Raw genomic sequence first — 27,725 nt, 5'->3', positions numbered from 1 at the left:
ACTGTCTCCCTCTCTCTCTCTCTCTCTCTCTGCCCTTCCCCACTTGATGTCTCTCTCTCTCAAAAATAAATAAACATTAAAAAAAAAAAAGAAATTCCATTTCTACTCTAAGATTCCTCATTACAATACTCTGAAGATGTTAACTACTACTACTAAATGTTTTAATCTTATAGAACCAAGTGGGTACGAGAGTGGGCTCTAGAGCTGGACTGCTGATGTTCTTTTATTTATTTTTTTTAACGTTTTTTATTTATTCTTGAGACAGAGAGAGACAGAGCATGAACGGGGGAGGGGCAGAGAGAGAGGGAGACACAGAATCCGAAACAGGCTCCAGGCTCTGAGCTGTCAGCACAGAGCCCGATGCGGGGCTCGAACTCACGGACCGCGAGATCGTGACCTGGCTGAAGTCGGACGCCTAACCGACTGCGCCACCCAGGCGCCCCTGGACTACTGGTGTTCTAATCCCAGCTCCTCAATTATTATGTACATGACCCAGGACAAGAGTCCTATCTCCTCTCTCCCTCAATTTTCTCATCTGTCAAGTAGGCATAATAATACTCCCTGCTATTTTGATGGCTGTTTATATGGGTTAATATTTGTAAAACTCTTAAAACTGTACCTAGTACATTGTAAGTGTTATACAAAATCAGTAGGGAATTTAGGGGATTCGATGAATATTTGGGATTTTCTCTCTGCCCCTCCCCTGCTTGCACTCTCTCTCTCTCTCAAAATAACTAAATAAACCTAAAAAAAAAAAAAATCAGGGAATTTAGGGAAAAAAAACTATACAAGATACTTCACATCTTTTTTCACTAATGTAGAACAAAACGAAGGAGAAAAAAAGCCAGCTCTGTGCCCCTGTTGTAAGCTCCCACTGGAACTAGAACCCCACAGTTGTAGCTCCAAAAGAGTTGTGTGTCCATTCATTCAATAATTTGAGAGCCTAGTATGTGCTGTAACTGACCAGGAATCAGACACACCCTCTGCCCTCAAAGGCCTTGCAGTGGGGTTAGAGATCAGAACTCTAATCTACTTTTTCACAGATGAGAAAACTGAGGTCCAGAGAAGTTATGCCTTGCTCAAGGTCACACAGCAAAATATCATCAGAGGTGAGACCAGAGCGTTTTCCCACAACTCAGTTCAGAACTCTTTTCCAATTGACCACCCCACCCTTTTGAGGGTCACATCTCAGCTACTATTTGAGATACTACCTAGTTTTCATGACCCTCCCTTCTGTGCACCCACTGTCACCCTCGCTCCCAAACCTGGAGCCTAGGATTTAGAAAAGAAAACGGTGAGCCCTGAAGAGACAGTCACACACTGGGTATTTTGAACCATCCTCTGCAAGAAAAGGAAAGGTTACTCTGGTCTCCCAGCATTAACTCTTCCTGTGCCGGAGAGGTTGAGGCCGTTTAAAAACAAAAAACCTGAGTGGTCTCACTCAGGACCGAAAGGGTAGATCCCCGCCCCCTGGTAAAGCAGCGAAGACAGATGGGGAGCCACCTGTCAGAGGACTGTGGGCGGGGGCCGGGACCGAGAGGGCCGCGGGACCAGAGGGTGAGCGCCGCTGAGCGCACGCTCAGAGCAGACAGTTCGCAGGAGGCAAGAGATGATGGTCTAAAACCCTGGGAGCTGACGGCCAGAGCGGGAGGAAAGGTAGTCACGGAAGGGAGGCAGAGCTACAGGAGGTGGGGGATCCTGGAGGTGACAGCAAGGAGAGTACGCAACCGCGAGGGGCAGCTCCAGCGAGGACGCCGGGCGGTCGGGCGAGAGAAGGCAGGGCAGCGCCGCGGCGCCGCGGGCGGGCTCCGCCAGGGCGGGGGGTGCCATGTCTCGAGAGCGGCCCCCCCGCACCGACATCCCGCGCAACCTGAGCTTCATAGCCGCGCTGACGGAGCGTGCCTACTACCGCAGCCAGCGGCCCAGCCTCGAGGAGGAGCCGGAGGTGGAGCCAGGCGAGGGCGGGACGCGCCTCGGGGCCCGGTCCCGAGCTCACGCTCCGAGTCGGGGTCGCCGGGCCCTCTCTGCGCCAGCCGGAGGCGGCGGAGTTCGGGTGCCTCGCAGCCGCAGCCCCGACACCCGCAAGAGAGTGCGTTTCGCCGACGCGCTTGGGCTGGAGCTGGCCGCGGTGCGCCGCTTCCGCCCCGGAGAGTTGCCCCGGGTGCCCCGCCACGTGCAAGTTCAGCTGCAGAGAGACGCCCTCCGCCACTTCGCGCCGTGCCAGCCTCGCGCCCGCGGCCTCCAGGTAGGCGGGCGGCATCGGCACGCCCCTTCCCCGGCACCTCCCCTACCCGGCCGCAGCAGGCGGCCGATTTATCAAGGAACACCCATCTCCATCCCCAACCCTAGGCTGGTTCTCGCTCATCCCTTTTGGTGCCACTCTCCCAGCTGGGCTCCACTCCGACTGCTGGACGCCGGGGTCCGCTTCGGATTGGTCCAGTGCCTCACCCTGACCCCGCCCCCTGTCTCTCCTCTCCTCCCCACCCCCTCAGGAGGCGCGCGCCGCCCTAGAGCCGGCCAGCGAGCCCGGCTTCGCCGCCCGCTTGCAGGCGCAGCGCATCTGCCTGGAACGCGCCGAGGCGGGCCCGCTGGGCGTGGCCGGGAGCGCGCGTGTGCTGGACCTTGCCTACGAGAAGCGCGTGAGTGTGCGCTGGAGCGCCGACGGCTGGCGGAGCCAACGCGAGGCCCCCGCCTCCTACGCCGGTCCGGCCCCGCCCCCGCCGCGCGCGGATCGCTTCGCCTTCCGCCTTCCGGCGCCACCCATTGGGGGCGCCCTGCTTTTCGCCTTGCGCTACCGCGTGACCGGCCACGAGTTCTGGGACAACAACGGCGGCCGTGACTATGCTCTACGGGGGCCCGAGCACCCCGGGAGTGGCGGAGCCCCGGAGCCCCAGGGCTGGATCCACTTTATCTGAGACTCCTGCGGCCGACGGCGCAAAAAGCAAAGGCACCCAGGGGCCGGAGGAGCCCGAAGATTTGGCTGGGAAGAACGAAAGAAACCGAAATTGGCTGGGAGCTGTCCAAGAGAGTCAAGTGGGGGAGGGCGAGGAGGACGGGAGAATTCAAAGGGGTGTGGGAGTGGGCGGAATCGAGAAAGGTCGGGAGGTGGTGGAAAACATTAGTTGGATGTGAGTGATAGTAACCCAACGCATATAGGAAAGAAAACCAGAAAAGGCTCTGGGGGGATTAGGAAAAAAAAAGCCAAGATGGGGGTTGATGATGATGTCCTATTCCGTGAGCTGGCACTGGGAGAAAGTAAGTGGGTTCGTCAGGCCTAGGAAGTTGAAGGTTAAGGTTATCTCTTTGGGATTGAGGAGGTATTATGTTTGAAATATGAGCCCACCCTACTGAAGTCATTTGGAGTGCCAGCTCATTCCCTCTCTTACCCGCCTTTGCCACCTCAGGTCCCTAGCCCTGCCCATCCTAAGCTTTAACTCAGCCATAATTGCCTTGCTTAAGTCCCAGGATAAGTCCCCTGTTATTCCCGAAGATCCCAGGCTTCATTCTTCCCTGACTGGCTGGGGAGTGGTGGCAGACCCCCGCCGCCCCCAGGCAGTCCTGGGGATTAAAATGAAGGCAAAACCAACTCCAGGCCTGTCCTTGTAGCCAAATAATGTCGTGCCTGAGGAGTTGGTACACTCAGGGGCTTCCAGAAAAATGCCAGCCTTACCTTTCTGGGGTGCCTTTTAATGACCCCTAAGCACTTTATGGAATGCATTTGTCAAGGAACAGTGAGTCACAAGAATCACTCTAATTCTGCCTCAGAAGGAAAGAGTCACTGACTAGCTGTATTACTTTGGGCAATGTTACTTCACCTCTCTGGGCCCCAGTCTCCAACTTGGGAAATTAGATTTTGATTAAGTGATCTCATACAGCCGATTCTTGCTCTGACATTTTATGATCTACTGAGTGGCAGAGTGTGGATGAGAAGCCACATTCTCCAACCTACAGTTGGAGTACCACAGGTCAGAACACAAAGCATCCCAGCATTGGATTGAGGCCAAGGATGGGTCCTCCAGTTTTGACACAGATACTCCAGAGGCCAATAAGCATCCCATAACCAGCTTGCAGCCTTATGGTATTCCAACACCTTTTTCAAACTGCAGCTCATCCTCTGCCCCTTGCCTTTTGCTCTTGCCCCCACAGACTCCCAGTCTAGGTGCTCTGAGACAGCTTTGAGTAGGTGCATCTCTGTTGGGGAAAATGATGTTTGGGAGCCCCAGAGATGAAAGGAAACAATGTTGAGGCTCTCTTGAGGATAAAGAATTATGGATATAAGAAATGGAGAACATTTCAAATAAAAAAACAAAGCTACTGAATAATTAAGTGGCACCAGAAGATGGCAGTGTGTTCTATACCCTGAGCAAGTAAAATGGGAAAGCAGGACTCTTCTACCCATTCACAGTCATGCCTTAGGTCTCCCCTCCTGGTTAACCTCTACTGGTAGTTTTTCCTTTCCTGTTACCCTATTCCTAAGCTCTTTGCCTTTTTGTTTGTTTGTTTCTCTCTCTCATCACTTTCACTCTTTTAGCATATAGGGTATTTACCTTCATTTTCTCTTTTCCATTTGTCTCCCTCTTCATTCTTGTTGATCTCTGCTGTTCCTTCTCCCTCCAGAAGGGGTGGAGAACCCACTTCCTTTTCTCCAAGACCATGGTTGATCCACCTTCCTCCCTCAGGCTCCTTCTTGACAGTCTTCTAGAAAGGAGAAGAGGGAAAAGAAGCAGTTCCTGATGCACATGAACAACTGCTCCCAGGTAACCAGCTCCCTGCACCCTTTTCTATCTGTTAACTAATTTCTCAAAAATTTCTGAATCCCCCTCCTCCTTATTACTAAGAGAGTGCATGCACAAAAGCCCATACATGCATTTAGAACACAGTATGGGGGCTAGTTACCCTGCCCCTCCTGTCCAAAGCCTTAGTCCTTTGAAGGAAGATGGCCGAAAGAGAGGAACTCCAAGTCACTTCTCAAAGAAATGCTGGCTTAAACATCATCCTTATCTAATGAAGAAAACAAAGAATTTCATGCATCTTGTGGAACACCTTCAGGTCAAAGTACCAGCAGAGTGAAGAAGGAAACTGCTAGAAGCCACAAAGCAATGCGCTTTTTAGTCATCAATGAAGAGCCCAAGGGAGGTTGATGGAGAGGGAGACTGGGTTGAGGCTCAGTGTATAATAATCTCTTGCCTAATGTGTATGCATTATTATTATGTTGTATTAACAATCATAATAGCTCACATTTACTTATCTGCTAAAATCTGGTGTCTTGCATGCAATACAACCCTCAAAACAACCCTATCAGTTGAGTAATATCCCTATTTTAGAGCTTAGGAAACAGCTCACAAAAGCTCAGTAATTTGTTCAAGATCACATAGCTAGTAAATGGCATAGCTGGGATTGTGAACTCAAGATATCTCCAGAGGTTCTGTGCATAACCATTTGATTATAGTTCTTCCTTTAAAAACAAAACTGACAACTTTGCCATATATAGTCTCTTATTAGGAAAAGACCACAGTTTCTAACTGCTCTGCCTTCCTATCCTCCCAGTCTCCTGAACTGGCATAGAGAAGGCAAAGCACTGAGGGGTCCCAAGTTCCATCCAGGAGCTTGCTGCTGTCTCCTGTACCAGTGTCCCAGCTCTGCAGAATCAGCAAGGGACCATCCTGCCTGCCTGCTAGAGAACTTGGGAGCCCACCTGAACTCCAGCTTTTCCATACATTGGGATTCTCTCCTGGCCCTAACCAACTCTCTACACGTGTTGGTGTGTCATGCCCCTTTCCACTCCCCCGAATAGTTTTGAACTGACCAATCCCTAAAGTTTCCACTAGAAAGTATCCCTGACTAGGACAATTGCTGAATGGTCTGTGCTTGGACCCTCTCTGCAAGCCCTGGTATTACTGAGTAGATAAATGTAAACTGGTTGGAGATGGAATGAAGAATAATCCATTTTTCCCTGAGCTTTCTCAGTAAGAAGTACCATGGCTCACCCACCCCCCATTCTCAGCTTTATGGAGCCAACACATGAATCTTCTAGTTTTCCCATATAGAGCTGCCCCAGGGCCTGGGAGTAAACTGACAGTCTAATCTGATATGGGAAACACTAGGAGTTTGGTGGAATCTCTAGGAAGGTATGTGTTAGGCATTGGGATAGGGACTTTCCCCTAAAGGCTGATGACTATATGAACAGGAGCAATTTGGTGTATAACATGTCAGCCACAGATGAGGAAGTGTTATATAAGAAAAAACATTACGCTGGTCAGGGGCTTGGGTCCTTGAAGCAACACAGCTGGACCACTTTGCCTGTTTCTCCTGTCCAGATCTTAGATATCTTCCTACACTTAGCTGTCTGATAGCCTTCCTTGTTCTTTTGTTTCTCTTTATGAATGTAGCGCATCATTTATTGTCACAATAAGCCATAACTTCTGAACTCTCCAATCTAACTCCCACATTTTCTTGCTTCTAACACCTGTGTTTCTCTGGAGCTTCTCTGGATCCTTGCAATCCAAAGGTCATAGAATCAGAGACCAGGAAAAACTTGTCTTTAGAGATTACTGGGTCCATGCTCCACTACAGATGAGGACACAGGTCCAGAGATGAGAAGTGACTTCAGCAGGGTCAGAGAATTTGTTAGTGCAGCTCAAGATGGGTCTTACCCTCAACCCTTCTGCACACATGCCATTCCTGGGCTATAAAACAGGCCTCTACATAGTCAGATCTGCGATTTTTCATGGCAAGGGATAATATCAGAAATGTTTCATTTTCTCCTGCTAGTTTCCATTCCCTTCCCTATCCAGGCATGAAAAGAAACAAAAGGCACTTGTAGTTTTCTTTGTTTTCCCAGCCTTGGCACTTCTTTGGGTGATATTGCTGAGGAACAGTGAAGTTGCTAAAAACATGGTATAATCCACCCATTGACTAACCTGGAGAGGAAATTAAAGTTTGCTTTGTGAATTCCCCCAAACCACTGTTCTCATCAGGCCCTCCCAGAGCATCCTCATACCGTTCACAGTGTAGCCATGTTCACTGGGCCCCAAACCCACTAGTTCTGTGCCTCACTTCAGCTTCCACATGCAACTACCCTTCCTTCTGGATAAAAGACCTCATATGTGAAATAAAGTCAAAATATGAAAGTATATCATATAATATTGAGAAATTGTTTGTTTGGGGTGGAGGGTGGCAAGAAACCCAGAGGCAAGATTCCTCTCTCCCAACCCCCATTTCTTGGTCATCTCATTTCTCTACTTGCTGGTGTCCTATTGCTATGCAAAAGTTGGATGGGCAGAAGATATGGAGGAGTTGGACAGCCCTGGTATAAGACACCCCGGTATAATCCTGCCACCATTTTGGGTAGTGTTGGGAAAGTTACGAGGGTCCAGCTTTAGTTCCCTGGCACCCAGTGCCAATTCCTGGTGCAGTTAAAGGGTACTGCTTGGGTAGAAGCCCTAAGTTTCCCCTTGGGTGGGGTGGGGTGGCTATTCTTCCTTAAGGAGGCAATCTAAGTTACATTTCTCCTTAAGCACTGGAGGGAAGAGGAAAGCCCTTTTCTCTATCAAGGGCAACCCTAAGGCAAAAGATGAGAAATATGATGGAGAGGGAAAGCAAGGACCTCTGTCTAATCCAGAATGGAACAATAGATTAAAGTGAGATATCCTTGAAAAAATTAAGTTCTAACATAAAATTGATTTCCATATCACCTGAACGATGAGAAAATTCAATTACCCACAAAGTAACGAGACGACATTTCTAATAGGGAAGCCCTAGCCTGAGAAGAATCAGAGGCCTCTGCATTACATCATAATGGCCAAGTTGTGATGTCACTGCAGAGCACCCATACTTATATTGTGAAACCAGATAGGCTAAAGGGTAGAGTCAGCATGAGGAGCAGACACCCAAGGAGAGGTAAGTGGGGGCGTTGCAGGAGTTTTCTCCATGGCTTATTGCCTAAGGTCCCTCTGTGGCCCTAATGTCTTTCCAGACGTCTCACATCTTAGTTTAGTGGTAGGTCTTTCTGAAATCCTTTCACAAACTCCTTCACTGCAGCTTTTGATATCCCAGTTCCTCAAGACTTGCAGTTCTGATTGGTTAGCACTCAGCTTTTGTATTTCTCAGGAGACAAGGCACAGAACAGTGGAGGATGGTTCCCCTAAATGAGGCAGAAACTCACCATATCCATTTGGGTAGTCCCAGAGGTAGATCGAAGTTTTTGGGTGCTTGAAACATACAACTTTCAGAGCCTTTTGAAAAGAAAAATAAATGCATTAGGCCCAACAATGAAAGTGCTTTAGAATGAGAAAATATAAATTATAATTTTTATTTTTTTTTTTAATTTTTACTGTTTATTTTTTGAGAGAGAGAGAGAGAGAGAGACAGAGTGTGATTAGGGGAGGGGCAGAGAGAAAGGGAGACACGGAATCTGAAGCAGGCTCCAGAGCCTGACGCAGGGCTCAGACTCACAAACTGTGAGATCATGACCTGAGCTGAAGTCGGACGCTTAACCGATTGAGCCACCCAGGTGCCCCTAAATTATAATTTTTAAAGAGCTGACAAATACAACATAAAATCAAGAAAAGTAACACAATTTTTTAAGTGTCTACTTAACATATTTTTTTACAATTTTGTTTTTGGCTGCATACTCTTTAATATTTTTTTCATATGATGCTTATATATATAATGTTTTCTATAAGGAGTATAGAAAGGTAATTCAGTCTTCTACATGATCACTTTTTAAAAATTCTTAGTGATTTAGAAAATGTTCACCTTTGCACTTTATAAGTGGTAATGTCAAAATTTTTAGGATTTTTGTCCAACTTGAAGAAAACACTCAAATTTCTTTGATATTTGTGGTGTAAAATTTCAGAGCACTTCAAATTTGTAATGATTAATGCCATATACTCTGAATTGTTGACATTAGGATTATACCTAGAAGTTATATGTATTAGTCTGCTGGAGTTGCCATACAAAATACAACAGACTGGGTAGCTTAAACAACAGAAATTCTCCCACAGTGTAGAGGATGGAAGTCTGAGATCAAGGCATTGGCAGAGTTGACTTGATTCTGAGGTTCCCCTCCTTGGCTTATAGACAGACATCTTCTCCCTAGCTTCTCATGGTCTTTCCTATGTTCATGTCTGTGTCCAAATTTCCTATTGTAAAGACACCAGTCATATTGGGTTAGGACTCACCCTGAAGACTTCATTTTAACTTAATTACCTCTTTATAGACCTTATTTCCAAATACACTTACATTCTAAAGTACTAGGAATTAGGACTTTACTGTATGAATGGGGGGGGGGGGACAACACCATTCAGCCTATAACACTATGCTTAATATTAAACTACTTACTAATAAACTACTAACCCCAAACTAAATGTATCCTCAAATTAACTTCCCTAGCCAATCCCCAAATATCCATGGCATTTCCACTGCCACCTGACAAAAGAAGAAGTGTAATGGAGGGGAAGTCAGAAAGAAAAGGGACCTCAATCTTAACCAATTGCAGTTTAAATATTTTTTTCAAAATATTTTACAAAAAGCCATGACCACATTATCACATTGCTAGGGCTCTAGTGCACCTCCAGTGCTTTAGAAGAGGTCTGTGCAAGGGATGGTCCTAAAAGTTCAGTTTCTTTACCTATAGGGTAAATGTGTCTCTTGTCAGTCCTGCTAGTATCTGAACCATGCAAACAGAAACAGAATTTTCACCAAAGATGGGGGATTAACATCTCTACATTGAGGATAACATGAGTCCCCACTCTTCTGCACTAGTCCCAGGAAGAGCTGGGAGGGTTAGTGTCTTGCTAAAGGTGAGGCCCTCCTTTCTCTGATATTGTCAGCCTGGATCTCTTCCTCTCTTCCAGTCCCCACCACAGGACACTCCATCTTCTAAAGCTTTAGGGTGAAATCCACATCAAAGAGGGAGGCTTCAGCCTGTACTCCAAAACTAGGGCAGAGGAGTTTCTTCTGTCCTTGGATTTTCCTTCTCCTAAACCTGTCTTCAATTCTGCTCCCTACTTCTGTCTCAGGAGCGTGTTTCTGAGAATTGAAAGGTGGCACATTTGCCCACCTTTCATATTTCCAAGCCCATGATCAGTGATGCCCAGAATGCCTAATTGAATCCTCTAGGGACTGGCACTATGTTCCCACAGACATTGCCTGCCTGACTTTCCAGCCAGATAAGCGTGTCAATCAGACAACCCAGTCTTGTTATTTTTTTAGATTATGAAAGAACAACCTCTCCACTGAAAACTGAGGACTGCTGCTGCCTACAATGTTTCACTTTTCCTTTCATCACTTACAAACCATTGGGGCATTGTAGTAGTCATGATTTAGGACAAACTTTGTATATACCACCAGCCCTGGCTTAAACCCTGAGGGATCAGAAGTTTCTAACTCTAAAGCTGAGTATATATATCTTTGCTTTTTTTACTCCTATGATGTTTTTGCCGGATACCAGTTTGAAGGATGTAGGGCTGGCTCTTAGAAGTTTAGTTTTATTAAATGTAATGGGGCTGGGGGCAGGCAGGGGTAAATACAGGGATAGTAACATAAAATAGGGCTCAATGCTGAAGAGGAAATAAATTTTCTTTCTTTCTTTCTTTCTTTCTTTCTTTCTTTCTTTCTTTCTTTTCTAGGAAATAAATTTCTGATGTCTGACAACCTTGAAAGAGCTCTAGACCTTAAATTGGAGTAATAATGAGTAGTGGTGTTTGGGGGAGTATATAGAGAGGGGTGAGGTCTATCTGCGGAATACAGGGCAAAGTCTGAAATTTTTTTATAAATTACTGTGGCTATATAAGCTATTAAGTGACCTAAATAGGCAAGAAGACAGTTTCAAAGACCAGCGTGAGAACAAAAGAATCACTTCAGAAAGTACCATTCCCAAGTTTTAGTCGGAGACGGAGAATCCTAAATATACAAACTTTTGGCCCAGAACTTCGGGGTGTGGACTACCACTTTGGTGAAAAGTCCATTTCATTGCCATCCCTTTCTAGACAAGGGAAAACCAAGGTCCCCAGATATGAGGTGGAGTTCCAGGTCCTCTTCACTGGGACAGAAAGGGGACCTGGGGATCTGGTAGGTCCCAAACAAGTGCCCCCTTCTGGCACTTCGTCTTTGGGAACACCTGTGCAGTGTTCCGAAGGCGCCGGACAGCTAGGATCCTCGTCTTTCAGGTGGCAAGACATTTGATCCATCTGTAGAACAAGTTCCCGGTTGCTCTAGGCGCTACATTTACAACGACGCTGCTGACGGCGGTTGGGCCCTCGGCTGGGCGGGCGCGGCTCAGCTCGTGCGTAAGTCTGACAAGGGGGTGCTGAAAAAAGTCTTCCTTCAGGAGGAACAAATAGGGAATAATTGTAAGGCAATTCAACAAACTGCTGTGAATTCCCAGGGGAATTTCGGGACGACCAGGGCTAGCAGTGCTCCGAAGGTCCGGCGCGGAAAGGTCGAAGGCGGGGGGAGGTACCATTCACAGCACCCTGGCCCCGGGGGACATCTTCCCTGCCCCACGCAGCCAATAGCCACCCCGGCTGAAGCCGACGCAGCCAATAGCCGACTTCAGCCGAGACTCACGCAGCCAATGGTCGGCCCAGTGCGTTCCGCCAGTGTCCGCCTGCCTGCGTCTACCAATCCGGACTCGGGCCACCTTGGCACCGCCCCTGGAGCACCCCCCACCCATCCGCCCCGCCCCCAACTCGCTCGAGCAGGGTTGGGCTTAGACGGGCGCGCTCTCGGGGACAGGGGGGGCAGTCCCGGTCCCGGCCCTCCGCGCGGGTGGGCTTGGAGCAGGCCGCACCGGGCGGGAACCCCACTCCCACCCCGGAGGCCCCCTGCCCTTTCTCCCCCTTTCCCCCCGGCCCATGGTGCGAGGCTGGGAGCCGCCGCCCGGGCCGGACCGCGGTGAGTGATCCCCAGCCCCTTCGACTTCCCCTCCTAGCCCCTGTACGATCTCCGACCTCCGGAGCCCCATCCCCGCGCTGGGGGGAGGAGGATTCTAGGCTCGAAGTCGCCTGGTTCTCTCTTTCTCCTCTGGACTTTTCGGTTCCCTGTTGTAACTGGGGGAGGGTGAGTGGGTGTGTAGGGAGGAGGGGAAGGCTGGATTGGGACGGTCTCGGCGAGGGGAGGATTGAGATTCGCCTGCTCCCTGGGGCTCATCGCCCCAAGTGCAGCAACTTTTTGTTCTCTGACCCAGTTTGGAGCCTTGTAGACTGCCTGCGAAATGGAGGATAGGAGAAACGTTTCCTTCCCAGGCCTCCACCTCCCCCCCCCCCCCCCACGACTACCTCCTGGCGACCTCAGCACACGCACAGAAATCTGGCCTTACTTCTGGGGAGCAGTGGTCTTTGGGAATGAAAGGTTTGGGAGAAACTGCCCCTGACCCCCCTACCCAGCCATACTCAGAAAACAAACCAGTTAAAAGAACCCAAATCCTCAGAGGTTCCTGGTTTTGCGTCCTAATATGAGACTTCTAAACTGAAAGAAGACTCAAGCTGAGACCTGTTTGGTAATGTGGGCCCAGATCAGGAGATCTTTTACATACAAACCTCCTTCTCACCATACATTTGAAGCCCTTTTATATTATATGATTAGGACAGGTAGATGGCAATGATTGGAAAAAAAAAAAAGCCAGTTAAACTTGGGAATTTTTTAAATGATGCATACATCTCTTAAGCATTGTCATTAAAAGTATATTCATTTCACCAATCTTTTGGGGTAATATCCAGGCGTTTTCTTTATAAGTCTGCTGACTGGAGTTCCCAACTGCCTTTCTGGTATAAACTACACAAGCAAATCTCAAATCTGGCTGCACCCTGAGAACTTTTAAAAGTACTGATGCCTGAGCCCCAGTCCAGACTAATTAAGCCAGAATGAGGAGAAAGGTTCCCTGGTTTAAATTTCCCAGGTAATTCTAATGTGCCACTGCCTCTCATCATCTATGATTTCCAGGTTTGGTTTATTTAAAATGGAGTGAGAATTTAAACACTTTTGAAGCAATCTGAATGTAGAATACTTTTGAGATTTTTAAGTCCCCTGCCCCTCCAATCTTTTACAGTTGCCTACTATTCCCAACTCAACAATTGTACACTCGTTGTATTATGTCTTTCCAAAGCATTTGACTTTGTTTTCGTAGAAACAATTTTTAATGCACTAGTTTTTCATAGGTTTATGTGATATTTAATTATGTTATTATATAAATAAAAAATACAAACAGGCATAAACAGGTTTGGAATCATATACAACTTGGCCCAAGCACACAGGGCAGCTGAAAGAAGCAGATGATTTTGGCACACTAGAGAGTAGCCTACCAGGCTCTAGGATGTAGCACACTGTGGGTATTGGTCATACAATCCAGTGGGTCAGTTAAGCCAGGCTCCTGGCCCAGCTGAACACCCCTCCCTTCCACTATCTCCAACTAGTATCACCAATACCCAGTCCCTTCTAGACCTATTTAAATTCTGTTGAGTCTTTCCATCCACTCTTTCCATTCATTCACATCAAGATGTATGTTACTCTTTAAGCAATTACCACCGCTGCCTTTTTATTCAGTTGGGAGGACATAAGGCAGAGGTTCGTAACCTGGGCTTCTGGGCAGTGAGCCAGCCCTCTGAGATTATATATATATGTTTGGATGTTTATTGGGGGGGCGGGTAGTCATAACTTTTTGAGGGTCCATACCTTTATCTGATTCCCAAAGAAGTTCATGACCCAAAAAGTTGAGAAACATGTAAGTTGAATACCACTAAAAATTCTTTAAGGCCCTTAAAACTATCACCAAAACACATTTCAGGCAGCACTGCAGTTCTGTGAATAAAGATTTAGGGAATTTACGCAGGATCATATCTAGTCTCTCATTTGAACTGTCTCCTGCTTTAACCATAAGCCTAATAAGATCAAGCCTAAAGTTGTGAACACCTTTTTCCTAGGATTGTATGGACACCTACATGAAGTTTAAGGCAGTCCATTCTTTTCTGCCATCTGTCCACGGGCATGGAAAGCCCAAAGGGAAAGAGGGGTGATATCCTCTCTCTCTGTTTTTCTGATTATATTTTTTATTAGCTACTTAAAGTAGCAATAGGACAAATCCAACATATTCAATAAGGATCAAATTTAGTAATTATTCAGAATTGATAATCCCACCATTACTACCATCTCTGCCCACAGGAGTCCTTTTTTCTCCAGTTTTGATTTCCCTTCTTTTTCTGACCTCTCCAAATGGAGGCACAAGAACACAAGACCCCATAGTGCCTTCATGGTGGTTTTGATTACTGTGGGGCCTACCCTCTTTGTTAATACCTCTCATGAGCCACTCTCTGATTGTAGCTTCTTCCTATGCCAAAGCAGATTCTTCCAGGGAGGCACCAGGTAGCTATACAGCTGTGCCTTAATTTAAGCCACCATTCTATATCAGGAAGTCTTCCACAATTTGTGTTTTGTGTAATTGGAAAACGATGTATATAGTACACCAAATATGGTATTTGTATTACTACATGTTATATTGAAACATCAAACTGATGTCATGAGAATCTGGAGGATAGCAACCCACATGAATGAAAGCAAAATGCTTCCTTGTAAGGCTTATAGCTGTGCCTGCCTTATTTCCTGTCTGGCAGTCTTCATCCTTACACTGGACTGCTTTCTTCCTTATGCTACATTTTTCTCATATCTAAAATGTTATTGTGTCCTTAAAAAACAAGACACAAATAAGGTTAGTAGATGTCAAGTGTTGCAGTCATTAAGTATTGTCCAGCTTAAAATTGGTGGTGTTCCTGGTGGGCCACAATGTCTAAATGGTAGTTTAGCACCTAGCTGTGCAAGCATTTGTTCATAGGCCACGTAGCTGTGTCTGGGATGAACCTACAGGGTGAAGGTAGAGCTACTACTAAATTGGCAATTCATCTGGAAATCAAAAAGGATTTATATCCAAATTATGGATTCAATTCTCCTAAAGCTGTTGTTTTCATCCTTTTTTTTTTTTTTTTTTTTTTTTTTAAACAACAAAATCCATTTGGGAATTCTATCCAACTCCCAAAATATGGAAAGCATAAAATCATATATACCCTAGTTTCTTCCACTGCTCATTAGAATTAGGACCCTGCAAAAACAGATAGAAAACAAGGATTTTAAAGAATTCAGCCTTGGCTGCATTTCCCTCCTTGTGTCTAGAAAAGGAGCATTACCATATATCAGAATCACCCTGTGAGGCTGAAGTCATGAGGAAAGCTATTTGTTGAGCCTTTACTTTGTTGTAGGCATCATGTCAACTGCGTTTTTTTAATTTAGTCATAAACTTGCAAGGAAGGTGCTGTTCTGACCTCCTTTTTTTCTGATGGGAAACTGAGGCTTAGTGAAGTTAAATAATTTGTCCAAGGACAGCAGCATTCTGGGAAGTGGTGGAGCTGCAATTAATCTCAAAACTGCCTCACCCCAGGCCTCCACCCCAACAGCTGCTTTAGGCCTTGCCTACGCAGGACACCTAGTGCATAGTAGGTGCTTGGTAAAAATATATAACTTTACATACACTTGGCACTGTATGCATTTTTTACACATGAAGAAACTAAAGCTCATTTAGCAACTTGTCCAAAATCACATAGCTGGTAAGTGGTGGAACTGGGATTCAAACTGCAGGTTGGCTTTACTCAAGGATCATATTTCTATCCACTCTGCTATGCTGTCTCTGTTTACCCTGTTAACGTTCTCGTCAAGCTGTATAGCCTTTAGGATCTGCATGGCCTTCGGTTCATTAGGTCTGCTTTTTAAAAGGAAATGGTGACACATCAAAATGCTACCAAATTTTTCTAATCGTCATATAAAATCCTTTGATACCACACTGCACTGTAACTTCCTGGACTTGAGATTCTTCTCAGTTCATCATGTAGCATATACATAGGAATCCTGTCCCATCCTTAACATATCAGAGGTAAATATTTATAAACCCGGGTGGGATTCCTCCAAGTGGAAAGGGTAACAGATGTGTTAAAGAGTTTCTATTTCTAATGCCCAGACAGGGAGCTGAGTTAAAATTTGGTTAACAGAACTTTCTGGGAAATAACCCAAGCAGGTGTTTCAGGAAGGCCAGAGTCAGGGCCTCTCCCTGCAGCCCCCATATCCACAGACCTGGGAGCAGTGGTGCTGCTGGGGAGCTTGCAGGACCTGGCTGCAATTCCTAATGAATCTGCCTACCTGGCCCTGGGAAGAAAGCTGGGCTGCAGAGATAAGAGCTGCAGGCCCTCTGCCCTGTGTGGAGGAGCTGTTACAGTCTGAAGGAGCTCTTCCCAACTCCCCCTGAGAGACACTGAGCTGTTGAAGAGACAAAGGCGAGGGGGGGGGGGGGGGAGGGAGGGGCTAACCTTTGTTCCGTGGAGGACTTGGAGGTGGAAACAGTTCCCTCTCTCTACCCCCAAAGACCCAGGGGGAGTAACCTCATTTATCCCAGATACCCTATCTATCAATTATTCTACAGAGAGAAAATAAAGCTTAGCAGATTTGGGTTTAGGGCTTGAAGGTACTATCATTCCTCTGCCTGCAGGACTTCACCACCAAGAAGAGAAAAGGAATGGGGGCGGGGGCTAGGCAGAAGGACAGTACTATCTGTCCTGCCTTCTAGAAATTCCTCTCTTGGATTCCCCATCTGTCTCCACATTCTAGAGGTAATCATAAATTGTCAGGAGCTAAAGCATTTGCATCAGTTCTGAGATTACTGCACTTCATGTTTTTGTGGTTGAGTTTCCATTTTGTGACTCCTGTTCCATGATCTTAGAGGGTGAAATGAGTTTGCATCAGAAAAATAAAGGCAATATAAGGATGCGTGTTCCTCCTTAACCTCTAAAGACAGATTTCACTAGTCACGTGACTTGGGGTAATGAACTTCTATGGACTTCGTTTTTTTCCATACATATGATAGGAATTATAACAGGCTCCTAAGGTTATGAAAATTAAATGAGAAATTTTTTTAAAGCACTTTAAAAGCAATCCAAAACAGTACACAATAGACAGTTGATTGTATTGGAGTCCAACATTTTGTTTGGCAGAAAATGAGCAATGGGCTGAAAGAGGAGCCCCAGTGATTGAGCTGTTTCTCTTCTTATTACAGCTATCTCTGAAGGGCACAAGTCAGAAAGCACCATGCCTCCTAATAAAGAGGCCAGCAGTCTTAATAGCTCCCCCGCGGGGCTCATCTGCCTCCCTCCAATCTCCGAGGAGCTACAGCTTGTGTGGACCCAGGCAGCCCAGACCAGTGAGCTGGATGGCAATGAACACTTGCTACAAACCTTCAGCTACTTTCCCTATCCCAGTCTAGCAGACATTGCTCTTCTCTGCTTACGCTATGGGCTGCAGATGGAAAAAGTCAAGACTTGGTTCATGGCCCAGCGCCTCCGCTGCGGCATTAGTTGGTCATCTGAAGAAATAGAAGAGACTCGAGCCCGAGTGGTCTACCATCGGGACCAGCTCCATTTCAAATCCCTTCTCTCTTTTACTCATCACGCAGGGCGGCCCCCTGAGGAGGTGCCTCCTTCTCCAGTGCCACCTCCAGAACAAATGGGTCTTGGAATAGTGCCCTTGACTCTTAGCGAGCCTACCCAGATGAAAGGATTGAAGGTAGAGCCTGAGGAGTCCTCAGAGCTGCTGAGTCACCAGAAAGCAAAGGAACCCCTGATGGCACCTGGCAGTGGGACATTCTCCCACCAATCAGATTTTTGGCAGGATCTTCAAAGCAGTGGCCTCTCTAAGGAGCAGGCAGGCAAGGGTCCCAATCAGTCACATGGCCTAGGTTCTGCTTCCTGGAACCACTCCACAGCTGTCCACCAGCCACGTGCTCGGGATAAGCCCCCACCAATCTCATTACTTGCCAGTAGTTGTAAGCAGGAGTCAGCATCTATTATGACTCCTTCTTCTTCCTCTACCTCTTCCACTTTCCAGGTACTGGCTAATGGAGCTACTGCCACCTCTAAACCCCTCCAGTCATTGGGCTGTATCTCACAGCCACTGTCTCCCAATGAACAGGCACTGCCCCCACATCTGGAGCCAGCCTGGCCCCAGGGGCTAAGACATAACTCAGTACCAGGTAGGGTTGGCCCTGCAGAGTACCTTTCCCCAGATATGCAACGCCAGCGAAAGACCAAGCGCAAAACCAAAGAGCAGCTGGCTATCCTCAAATCTTTCTTTTTACAGTGCCAATGGGCACGGCGTGAGGATTACCATAAATTAGAACAGATCACTGGCTTACCTCGGCCTGAGATTATTCAGTGGTTTGGTGACACACGCTATGCTTTGAAGCATGGGCAACTAAAATGGTTTCGGGACAACGCAGTACCTGGTGCCCCTAGTTTCCAGGACCCAGCAATTCCCACACCCCCACCTTCAACCCGCTCCTTGAATGAATGGGCTGAGACACCACCTTTGCCAAACCCCCCACCCCCACCGGATATACGACCCTTGGAGAGGTACTGGGCAGCCCACCAACAGCTTCGGGAAAGTGATATCCCTCAACTGAGTCAGGCATCAAGGCTTAGCACCCAGCAGGTACTGGATTGGTTTGACTCTCGTTTACCTGAGCCAGCTGAGGTGGTGGTTTGTCTAGATGAAGAAGAGGAGGAGGAGGAGGAGGAACTGCCAGAAGATGATGAGGATGAAGAGGAGGAGGAGGAAGATGATGACGAGGATGATGATGTGATCATACAAGACTGAGGGGTGGGGGAGGGGAGGGGAGGTCTGTTACTAAAAGATGAACCAACTTAGTAACTGTTTAAACAAAGAAACCACATTTTTTTAATTACCTTGTGGCAAAGAACTAAAAAGCTTTGTGTTCTTGAGGTTGGGGGATGGGGGATGTAGTGAGGGTGGACCAGGAAGGATGACCATAGGACCCAAAGAGAGGTGAGGATTGGTTGGGCAGAAATCAGGCCTTTAGTCTCGGTGAAGAGAGTGCTAAGGATCTGGTCCAAACCATGGGCTGGGAAACAGTTCTTGCTCTCTTCATGTCTGTTCTTTCCCCTTATTGTACTAAGGAGAGGCCAGACATTGGCCCCACATCTTTAGTACTGGAAAGGAGGAGTAAAGAATTTTGATTCAATTGATGATTGTAGTGCATCCCCCAGTCTCACCATTTTCCCTGGAATATAAGGCTGCCTCACACCCCTTTCTTCTCTGAGCACGAGTCCGTGCATAATACAGCTGAGAGTCTTAGTGTGTCCCAGTCTCACTACAGGTATTTCCTTCATGCACATCAACTTGACGCTGGGTTTTCCCTGCTTCATTACTGAGTTGCACAGGTAGCAGAATGTTTTCACTTCTGATACTGGGACCATTTTGCCTTGTACTTTTTAATCTTTTTCCAAAATCCCTCATTCTGTTGGCTATTTGTCTCAGGGTAAATCTTCCCCATGGAGCTTGTGAAAAAGTTTAATAATTGGGTGGAGAATAATTTAGACTGGATATTTATTGGATGTGGGAACTGGGGGGAAATGTCCTTTTAAAAAGTAGAATTAGGTTACAGAGGGATAGAGGAGAGGGATGATTTCTACTGTTCAGAAGGTGGGTGCAGGTAGGTTGCAGGTTTGGTTTTACAAATCTGAAACTTCCTCCTGCCTAGCTTGACAAAGACTAATTTTTCATCTTTTTGGTGTTGGCTCAATGTGTGTCTATAATAGAGACTTTTTCCCCTCTTTATAGGATCTGTCTTGGGGACAGAGGGACCCTGGTCTTAACTGAATTGATTATTGATGTTTTAGAATGGTTTTCATCAGTTGGAGTCAGATATAAAGATATCAATGGGTTAACCATCTAGAAATAAGAGTGGAAGCCCCAAATTGCTAGAATAATAAAAGGCCAAAAATAAAATTGTTTCTCCTCCACTTTGCCACTTCTATGGTTTAGAAATTAATGGAGCCAAATCTATTAACATTCTGACTTAGTATACTTTTTTTTTTTTTTTTTTTTTAAGAATCAGGATATATTGAGGTAGGTTAAAAGAATAAAACTTTAAAAGGCAATACATCAGTATCTTATCACTGGGAAGATTTGTTTCCTATACTGCTATAGGACAGGCTCTTCCCAGAAAAGATGTCTAGAAATACCTTTAAAAATAAACTCAAGAGTTCCAGAAAGGGTAGGGAATGCTAGTTCAGCCTCATGGTCATTCCCAGGACTCCATTTATTTCTGGCAGATGTTTGCTATCTTTATATTTTTTTTCAAAATTTTTGCTTATGGCCTGCCTGCCACTGGCCAACCCATTTAATTCCTCATTTCTACTCTTTAATACCCAAAGAAGAATACATGTTCCATCTCACTGGTGGTGTTCTTTGCCCATTCCACCATTCTAGAGCTTGTAATATAATACCAATAGAGCTGCAATAACAATAAAAGGACATCTTTATTTTATCTGTGTACTTTAGTAAGCTGAAAGTCTGGGTCTCCAGCTGTTATCAGACAGAAAGGAAAATCAACATAGTTAACTAGGCATAGAGGAAACAATAGGCAAACAGAAGTAGTATAATAAATTAGGACAAGGAACAGAGTTGTTTATTAGCTTTGGCAATAGGTGAATACATCCAAAGCTTAAAAAATGAAATCTAGAAATAAAACATACTTAACAAGTGTATGATTTCACACCTCCAGTGAGCCAAGAATTTTTTTACAATATTTGTTTTAAGTTGTAGGAAATGAGAGAGCTACATATGAGTGTGGGAGAGATCTAAACATCTTCCTGAAGAACTAGCCTTATATAATGCTGATCGTTTTCCTAGGAGGTAATATAGGGTGTATATGGTAAAGAACAAAGCAGATAAGGGTACACAGTGAAATGTGGAAAGAAACCAGGGAAACATTTTCCAAAACCATCACACTTAATGAGTATTGGATGCTACATGCCTTCCTTAAGCAATATATATGGATTGGACCTTGAAGACGATCTATCTGGAAGTAGTCCATGCTTCTCTTGCCCTGGCTAATCCCATCTGTCTCTGTTCGTACAGAGTCTGCAGTAGAGGACAGGAAGGCAGATATGGGCATTTATAACAAAAAGGGCAAATAAGGCCCTCTTAAACCACTTTATGAAGTTTATTAAGACAGCAAACCACCACTGTGCTTCCCCATAGTTTTCTCCATTGCATGATAACTGTTCCAAGATTTGTACTAAGATTTGATACATCTGTGACAAAGCCTTTGTTGCTAGTTATGAAACTCTACAACACCTGAGCGGCTTATGGTGATAATAAGGCAGAGTATTTAAAGAACTACTTTGGAAGACCTGGAACCTATGACTACTATGCTGAAATGTGCTTACCAGGGAGGCAGGAATCTTATGCCCTGGGGAGGTGGCACTTAACTTCAATAGCTTTTTTTTTTTTTTTAATCTTACTGAAATTTTCAAAAAATACAAAAGTAAAGTAGTATAATGGACTGATGAGTATCCATCACCCAACTTCAACAAATAGCTCATGGCCAATTTTTTTCATTTCTACTCTGCCCCATGTCCACTAGATTATATACTAAAGCAAAACCCAGACAATCCCTTAACTTCCTATTTCTAAATATTTTAGTATGTATCTCCAAAAGATAGACTATTTTTAAAAACAACCACAATAGTAGTATGCCCACACACAAAAACTAAGAATTCCTTAATATTGGGGTGCCTGTGTGACTCAGTCAGTTAAGCGTCTGACTTCAGGTAAAGATCTCACGGTTTGTGAGTTAGATCAAGCCCCTGCTGTCAGCTCAGAGCCTGCTTCAGATGCTCTGTCCCCATCTCTCTGCCCCTCCCTTACTGCACACATGTGTGCGCTCTTTCTCTCTCAAAAAAATAAAAAATAAACATTAAAAAAAAGAAAACAATATCAAATGTCCAACAGGTATTCAGTTTTCAACTTTCTCATAAATGTGTGTGTGTGTGTGTGTGTGTGTGTGTGTGTGTGTTATACAGTTTTAATCAGGCTCCAATAGGGGCCATATGTTTGCAGATGGTTTATATGTCCCTTAAGTCTTTTTTCATCTGTAGGTTAATCCCTCCATTTGTAAGGATCTCAGGGATGTTATTTCCCCAGTGTTGCCTCTTGCGGCTTAGACCCTAATTCCTTGCCAGTGAAAATAAAGGGCATTTGGAATATGACAGCAAAATATTTACCCACCTTAGTATGTCCTTGGGCTCACCAGGAGCTTGGCATGGAAAAGAGCCTAAATATCCTCAAAACCTGGGCCATAAAAGTTAACTTAAAAGGCAAGACTGGACTTGGCATGTAGAGCTCCTTACAAACCTCTCTCCTTATTCCCATGCCTTCTTCCTCTTGTTGCTGACATATCATAGTCCCATAAATTTATAAAGCCTTATTCTAACCATCTCTAGAGAAGTACATGTGATTTTTCCTAGTTCAAGTAGTACCTCTATCCAAAAGATATATTCCACTGAAATACTTTTTTGTGGAGCTTCTGGGAATGTCAGTTGTGTCTACGCACTTAGTTCACACTGGCCCAGACCTCTCAGTTTAAAGGCATTCACTACCATGTGACCTAATTTTTAAACCCCAAACCAGGAAGCTAATCTGATAGTAGGAAAGAATCTTTGAAATTGAAACCATTCTGGAAAACTGTGAACATTTGGTTACCACACTTGAAACCCGTATCATTCTCCACTGGTTACATTTTACCACCTTAAGAGGAGACCAAAAGGGTATGTTGTGCACAGGCCCAACCATGTAAGTTTTTCATACACAGGCAAGTTAGACTAGCCAGGGCTCACCTGCTGGACTGGTAGCTGGAAACCAGGAAGACTCTCTAGTGGGGTTCTGCTTTCCCTCTGACCTGAAGGACAGAATTGGAATGGTGAAAGATAACTTCCTTGGGCAGTTCTTTGGCAATGTTACTTATGGGTCAGGGTAAATAGGTAGGTCTTAATCTGTAGAACACCACTCAGAAGGGAAAAAGACTTAGCTAAGCAATTTAAGAGGCATGCTATAAAGTCATTCTTTTCCTAACTTCTTTCACCTTGAAAATCCTCATTTTAGTATACATGTCAATGATTGAAGTTCCATTCCTTTGGGAATGACATTTAACATACCTGAATTACTGGGGGTAAGGGCTCTTGTGTGGCCTGAATCCCCACCATTTAGGGATGGTCTGAAAGAAAAAATCCCCTGTCCAGAAGAGGCAGGTGAAGGCCTAAGGAGGGGAAATAAAAGCATCAGCAAAGAAAACGAAGGTAAAGGTAAAAAGCGTATTTAAAGGGACAGCCTATATATTTAGACAAGACAGGAAATAAATCCCCTGCTTGCAACTAAAAATAAAATAATTCTGATGTATATTAGACACAGTACTATTCAATGCTCTCTTGTTTACAAGGTAGATTTATAAATGTCAGGGGTATAGGCTAGTAGAAGTAACCCCAGGGCTGCTAGCAGAGTGTCAGTGTGAACAGATCCCAAGTGAAAGGAAGCACAGTGCTACTTACCTATAAGATAGGCTGTGAGTGGAAGCTGGTGAAGGGGTTTCTGGAAAACATAAAAGTCAGCCTGTGAGATAACCCATGAGCTGGAGAAGAGATTTATTCAGGTATACTTGGGGCCAGGGAAAGAAATTGGGGACCAAAGATTTTTAGTGTATATGTTAGGCTTAGGGACTAACAACAAGTAAAAAAAACTCACAAATCACCTAGCAGTGAAAGTTGCTTTCCTCCCTCTCATGGATTTGTGGGCCAGGACCCAGTACTGCCTGGATGTGTTCTAATGTATCTGTGTCTTGGTTTCCCCTCTAAGATGGGGATTACTAGGAAGAATGGCTAAAGACAAAGGGTCATTAAATTGGTTGGGAGTGACAGCAAAAACGGTGGCATAAGGACCTCCAAAAATTCTCTCCATAAGAGGAAAGAGAAAACTAGCAAAAATTGTCAGAACCAATTTTTTCAGAACTCCAGAAATTAACAAAAGCCTTGCAACAGTCTGGGGAATGTTTATTCCAGAAAAAATAGCCAAATGAAGCTAAGAAGAGTGAATTTTCTGGCATTTTAACTTGCCCCATTCCCATTTCTCCTCCAGCTCCATGGTAGCCTTGAAAACCAACATTCTGGCAGTCACTGTGGGGATGGAATGGGGTTGGGACTCTTACAGTCTCATTCCCAGAGAATAATCACTTGACCTGTCCAGTGGTTTGCTGGAAGACTCTACTTGCAAGACTGCCTTTATGTGACTTGACTTGTAGCACAAACTCATCATGACTTAGAGCTTAGAGTTTATCATGTGTGAAAAGCCTTTTCCCCAAGAGTGTTTGTTGTAAACAATTAAAAGCACTTCTTTAGGTTGCCTGAGGATGTGAATATTAATTGGGGCAAACAATAGGCTAACCAAAAAGCATAGATGGAAGAGATGGGGAATGAGTTGGTAAGAACTCTGAAAACAACACGTTCTTGGGATCTAGACCATATGCATGTGCAGGACTATGTGCATGCTCAGAAGAGACCTGAAAAGGCCTTAATCTCTTACCTTGAGGTCATATAAGCAGGATGAAATCTAAGGCACAGTTCTCAATTGTCTGGCTAAGTGCTGAAAGTGAACCCCAACACACACACACACACACACAACCCTTCAGCAAAGACTGAGAGACTTACTGGTTCCAGGTGTTTAAGGGAAATCTCTGTCCAATCATTAGCTTACCACTAAGCTAACTGAATAGAGACTTTGGTGGCATTCCATGACAATACAGATTTTTTTTTAATTGATTTATTTATTTTGAGAGACAGAGCACGAGCAGGGGAGGGGCAGAGAGAGGGAGAGAGAATTCCAAGCAGGCTCTGCAACATCAGTGCAGAGCCCAATGTGGTACTCAAACTCACAAACCATTAGATCATGATCCAAGCCGAAATCAAGAGTCAGATGCTTACCTGACTGAGCCAGCCAGGTGCCCTGACAATACAGATTTTACAGACTTAGTTTTAAAGAGTCACTAACTAACTATAAACAGCAACATCAAAAAACCCTGGGGAGGAGGAATAATCTGATTCCTATAGTTGCCCTGTTACATTATTTTAAATGTCCAGTTTCCAACAGAAAATTATGAAGTATGCAAACAAATAGGAAAGTATGACCCATATAAAGAAATAAAGCAATCAATAGAAACTGTCCTTGAGGAAGCCCAGACATTGGACTAAGCCCAGACTAGACTTTTTTTAGACAAACATTTAAATCTGGTATTTTAAATATGTTCAAATATCTTAGGAAACCATGTCTAAAGCACTAAAGTATGAGAATGGTGTCTCAACAAATAGAGAATACTAATAAAGACAAAATATATTTAAATTTTTTTTAACGTTTATTTATTTTTGAGACAGAGAGAGACAGAGCATGAACAGGGGAGGGGCAGAGAGAGAGGGAGACACAGAATCCGAAACAGGCTCCAGGCTCTGAGCTGTCAGCGCAGAGCCCGATGCGGGGCTCGAACTCACGGACCGTGAGATCATGACCTGAGCTGAAGTCGGACACTCAACCGACCAAGCCACCCAGGCGCCCCAAAGACAAAATATATTTAAAAGAACCAAATATAAATTCTGGAATTGAAAGTATAATAACTAAAATGAAAATTTCACTGGAGGTGCCCATCAGTACATACAAATGGACAAAAGAAAAAAATCCGCAAATTTGAAGCCAATTGCGGTTATATAATGTGAGGAAAAGAAAGAAAAAATAATAAAGAAAAATGAACAGACAGCCTCAGAGACCTTGGTGAAATACCATCAAGTATATCAACATATGCATAATGGGAGTTCTAGAAGAAGAAAAGAGGAACAGGACAGAAAGAATATTTGAAGAAATAATGGCTGATAACTTCCCAAATTAGATGAAAAAAAATTGATCTACACATCCAAGAAACTCAACTAACTCCAGTTAAAGAGATTCACACCTAGACATATCATAAACTACTGAAAGCCAAAGACCAAAAAAAAAAAAAAAAAAAAAGAAACTTGAAAGAAGAAGTCACTTATAACATGCAAGGGATTCTCAATAAAATTAGCATTGATTTCTCCTCAGAAACCAGGGAGGCAAGAACACTGGCAGATAACATATTCAGAATACTAAAAGAAAGACTGTCAACCAAAAATTTTAAATCCAGCAAAACTATTCTTCAAAGATGGAGAAAGGGGTGCCTGAGTGGCTCAGTCAGTTGAGTGTCCAACTTCAGCTCAGGTCATGATCTCACAGTTTGTGAGTTTGAGCCCCACATGGGGCTTTCTGCTGTCACCACAGAGCCTGCTTTGGATCCTCTTCCCACCCACCCCATCCCCCTTGCACTCACACTCTCTGTCTCAAAAATAAACAAACATCAAAGATGGAGAAATTAGGACGTTCCCAGGTGAACAAAAACTGAGAGAATTCATCACTATCAAATCTGCCTTACAAGAAACACTAAAGGGAGTCCTTCAGGCTTACCTGAAAGGACACTGGACAGTAACTCAGATCTTCATGAAGAAATAATAAAGAGCACTGGCAAAGGCAATTACATTGGTAAATACAAAAGTATATGTGTATTTTTGTTTGTAACTTTTTTCTCCTATCTGATTTTTTAAATATGTATTCATTTTTGAGAGAGAGAGAGAGAGAGAGAGAGCATGAGCAGGGGAGGGGCAGAGAGAGAGGGGGACAGAAGATCTGAAGTGGGCTCTGGGCTGACAGCAGAGAACCCAATGAGGGGCTCAAACTCACAAAACCGTGAGATCACGACCTGAGCTGAAGTCGGACTCAACCGACTAAGCCACCCAGGTTCCCCTCTCCTATATGATTATAAAGACAATTGTATAAAACTGTAACTTTGTGTTGATGAGTATACAACTTATACAGATGTAATTTATGATAACAGCACAATGAAATGGAGCAGAATGACGAACAAAAAAGATCCAACTATACACTATCTATACAACACTCATCTTAAATTCAAAGACACATGTAGGTTGAAAGTAAAAATATGGAAAAAATATTCCATGCAAACTGTAAACAAAAGAGGGCAGAGTGACTTATATCAGACAAATGCACTTTGAGACAAAGGTCAAATGGTAAAAGGGTCAGCCCATCAAGAAGATACAACACTTATAAACATATATTCATCTAACAACAGAGTTCTAAAATACAAGAAGCAAAAACTGACAGAATTGAAGAGAACTGGAGAGAAACTATTGGAATCTTCAATATTCCACTTTCAATAACGAATAGAACAACTAGACAGAAGATCAGCAATGGAATAGAAGATTTGAACAACGTTATATACCAACTAAATCTAAAGACTTCTTTAGAACAAACACTCCACCCAATAACAGCAGAATACACATTCTTCTAAAGTGTACATGGAACATTCCCCAAGATAAACCATCTGTTAGGCCATATATTTTAAATCATACAAAGTATTTCGTCCAACCACAATGAAATGAAACTAAAAATCAGTAACAGGAGGAAATTTGTGAAATTCAAAATATGTTAACATTAAACAACACACTGCCAAAAAAAACAATGGTTCAAAGAAAAAAAATCACAAAAGAAACTAGAAAATACTTTGAGATGAGTGAAAACAAAACCAGAAAATACTAAACCTTTTAGGATGCAATGAAAGCAGTGCTTAGTGTGAAATTTATAACTAAAAATGTCTACATTTAAAAAGCACATCTCAAATCAATAATCCAACCTTTTATCTTACGAAACTAAAAAAAGAACTAAACTCAAAATAAGCAGAAGGAAAGATATAAAGCTTAGAGCAGAAA

The 27,725-nt window shown here is 44.4% G+C and overlaps 3 protein-coding genes across 3 annotated transcripts in view; 2 read left to right on the top strand and 1 right to left on the bottom strand.

Annotated features, from left to right (window-relative positions):
* Nucleotides 1-1,773: 1,773 nt before the first annotated feature.
* On the top strand, nucleotides 1,774-7,140 carry PPP1R3E (protein phosphatase 1 regulatory subunit 3E). The gene is made up of 2 exons (XM_047075468.1): nucleotides 1,774-2,245; nucleotides 2,493-7,140. The coding sequence occupies exons 1-2, from the start codon at nucleotides 1,829-1,831 to the stop codon at nucleotides 2,913-2,915; spliced, it is 840 nt and encodes a 279-aa protein (XP_046931424.1). The 5' UTR covers nucleotides 1,774-1,828; the 3' UTR covers nucleotides 2,916-7,140.
* Nucleotides 7,141-9,824: 2,684 nt separating this feature from the next.
* Nucleotides 9,825-27,725, bottom strand: part of RNF212B (ring finger protein 212B) — a 37,176-nt gene continuing 19,275 nt past the window's right edge. Inside the window, exons 12-15 of the mRNA XM_047075467.1 lie at nucleotides 23,439-23,478; nucleotides 23,049-23,149; nucleotides 22,731-22,792; nucleotides 9,825-11,326 (exon numbers count right to left, since the gene is read on the bottom strand). Coding sequence (XP_046931423.1) covers nucleotides 11,168-11,326; nucleotides 22,731-22,792; nucleotides 23,049-23,149; nucleotides 23,439-23,478 — 362 coding nt within the window. The 3' untranslated portion in view covers nucleotides 9,825-11,167. The remainder of the gene's footprint in view (nucleotides 11,327-22,730; nucleotides 22,793-23,048; nucleotides 23,150-23,438; nucleotides 23,479-27,725) is intronic.
* Nucleotides 11,731-19,850, top strand: HOMEZ (homeobox and leucine zipper encoding). Its single transcript, XM_047075466.1, has 2 exons — nucleotides 11,731-11,898; nucleotides 17,090-19,850. The coding sequence occupies exons 1-2, from the start codon at nucleotides 11,859-11,861 to the stop codon at nucleotides 18,682-18,684; spliced, it is 1,635 nt and encodes a 544-aa protein (XP_046931422.1). The 5' UTR covers nucleotides 11,731-11,858; the 3' UTR covers nucleotides 18,685-19,850.

The sequence above is a fragment of the Lynx rufus genome, unplaced genomic scaffold (genome assembly GCF_022079265.1).
Source record: "Lynx rufus isolate CCGP_SWC_20201006 ecotype Redwood Valley unplaced genomic scaffold, mLynRuf1.p SCAF_13, whole genome shotgun sequence".
Classification (NCBI taxonomy): Eukaryota; Metazoa; Chordata; class Mammalia; order Carnivora; family Felidae; genus Lynx; species Lynx rufus.
This window is presented reverse-complemented; position numbering and strand designations above follow the sequence as displayed.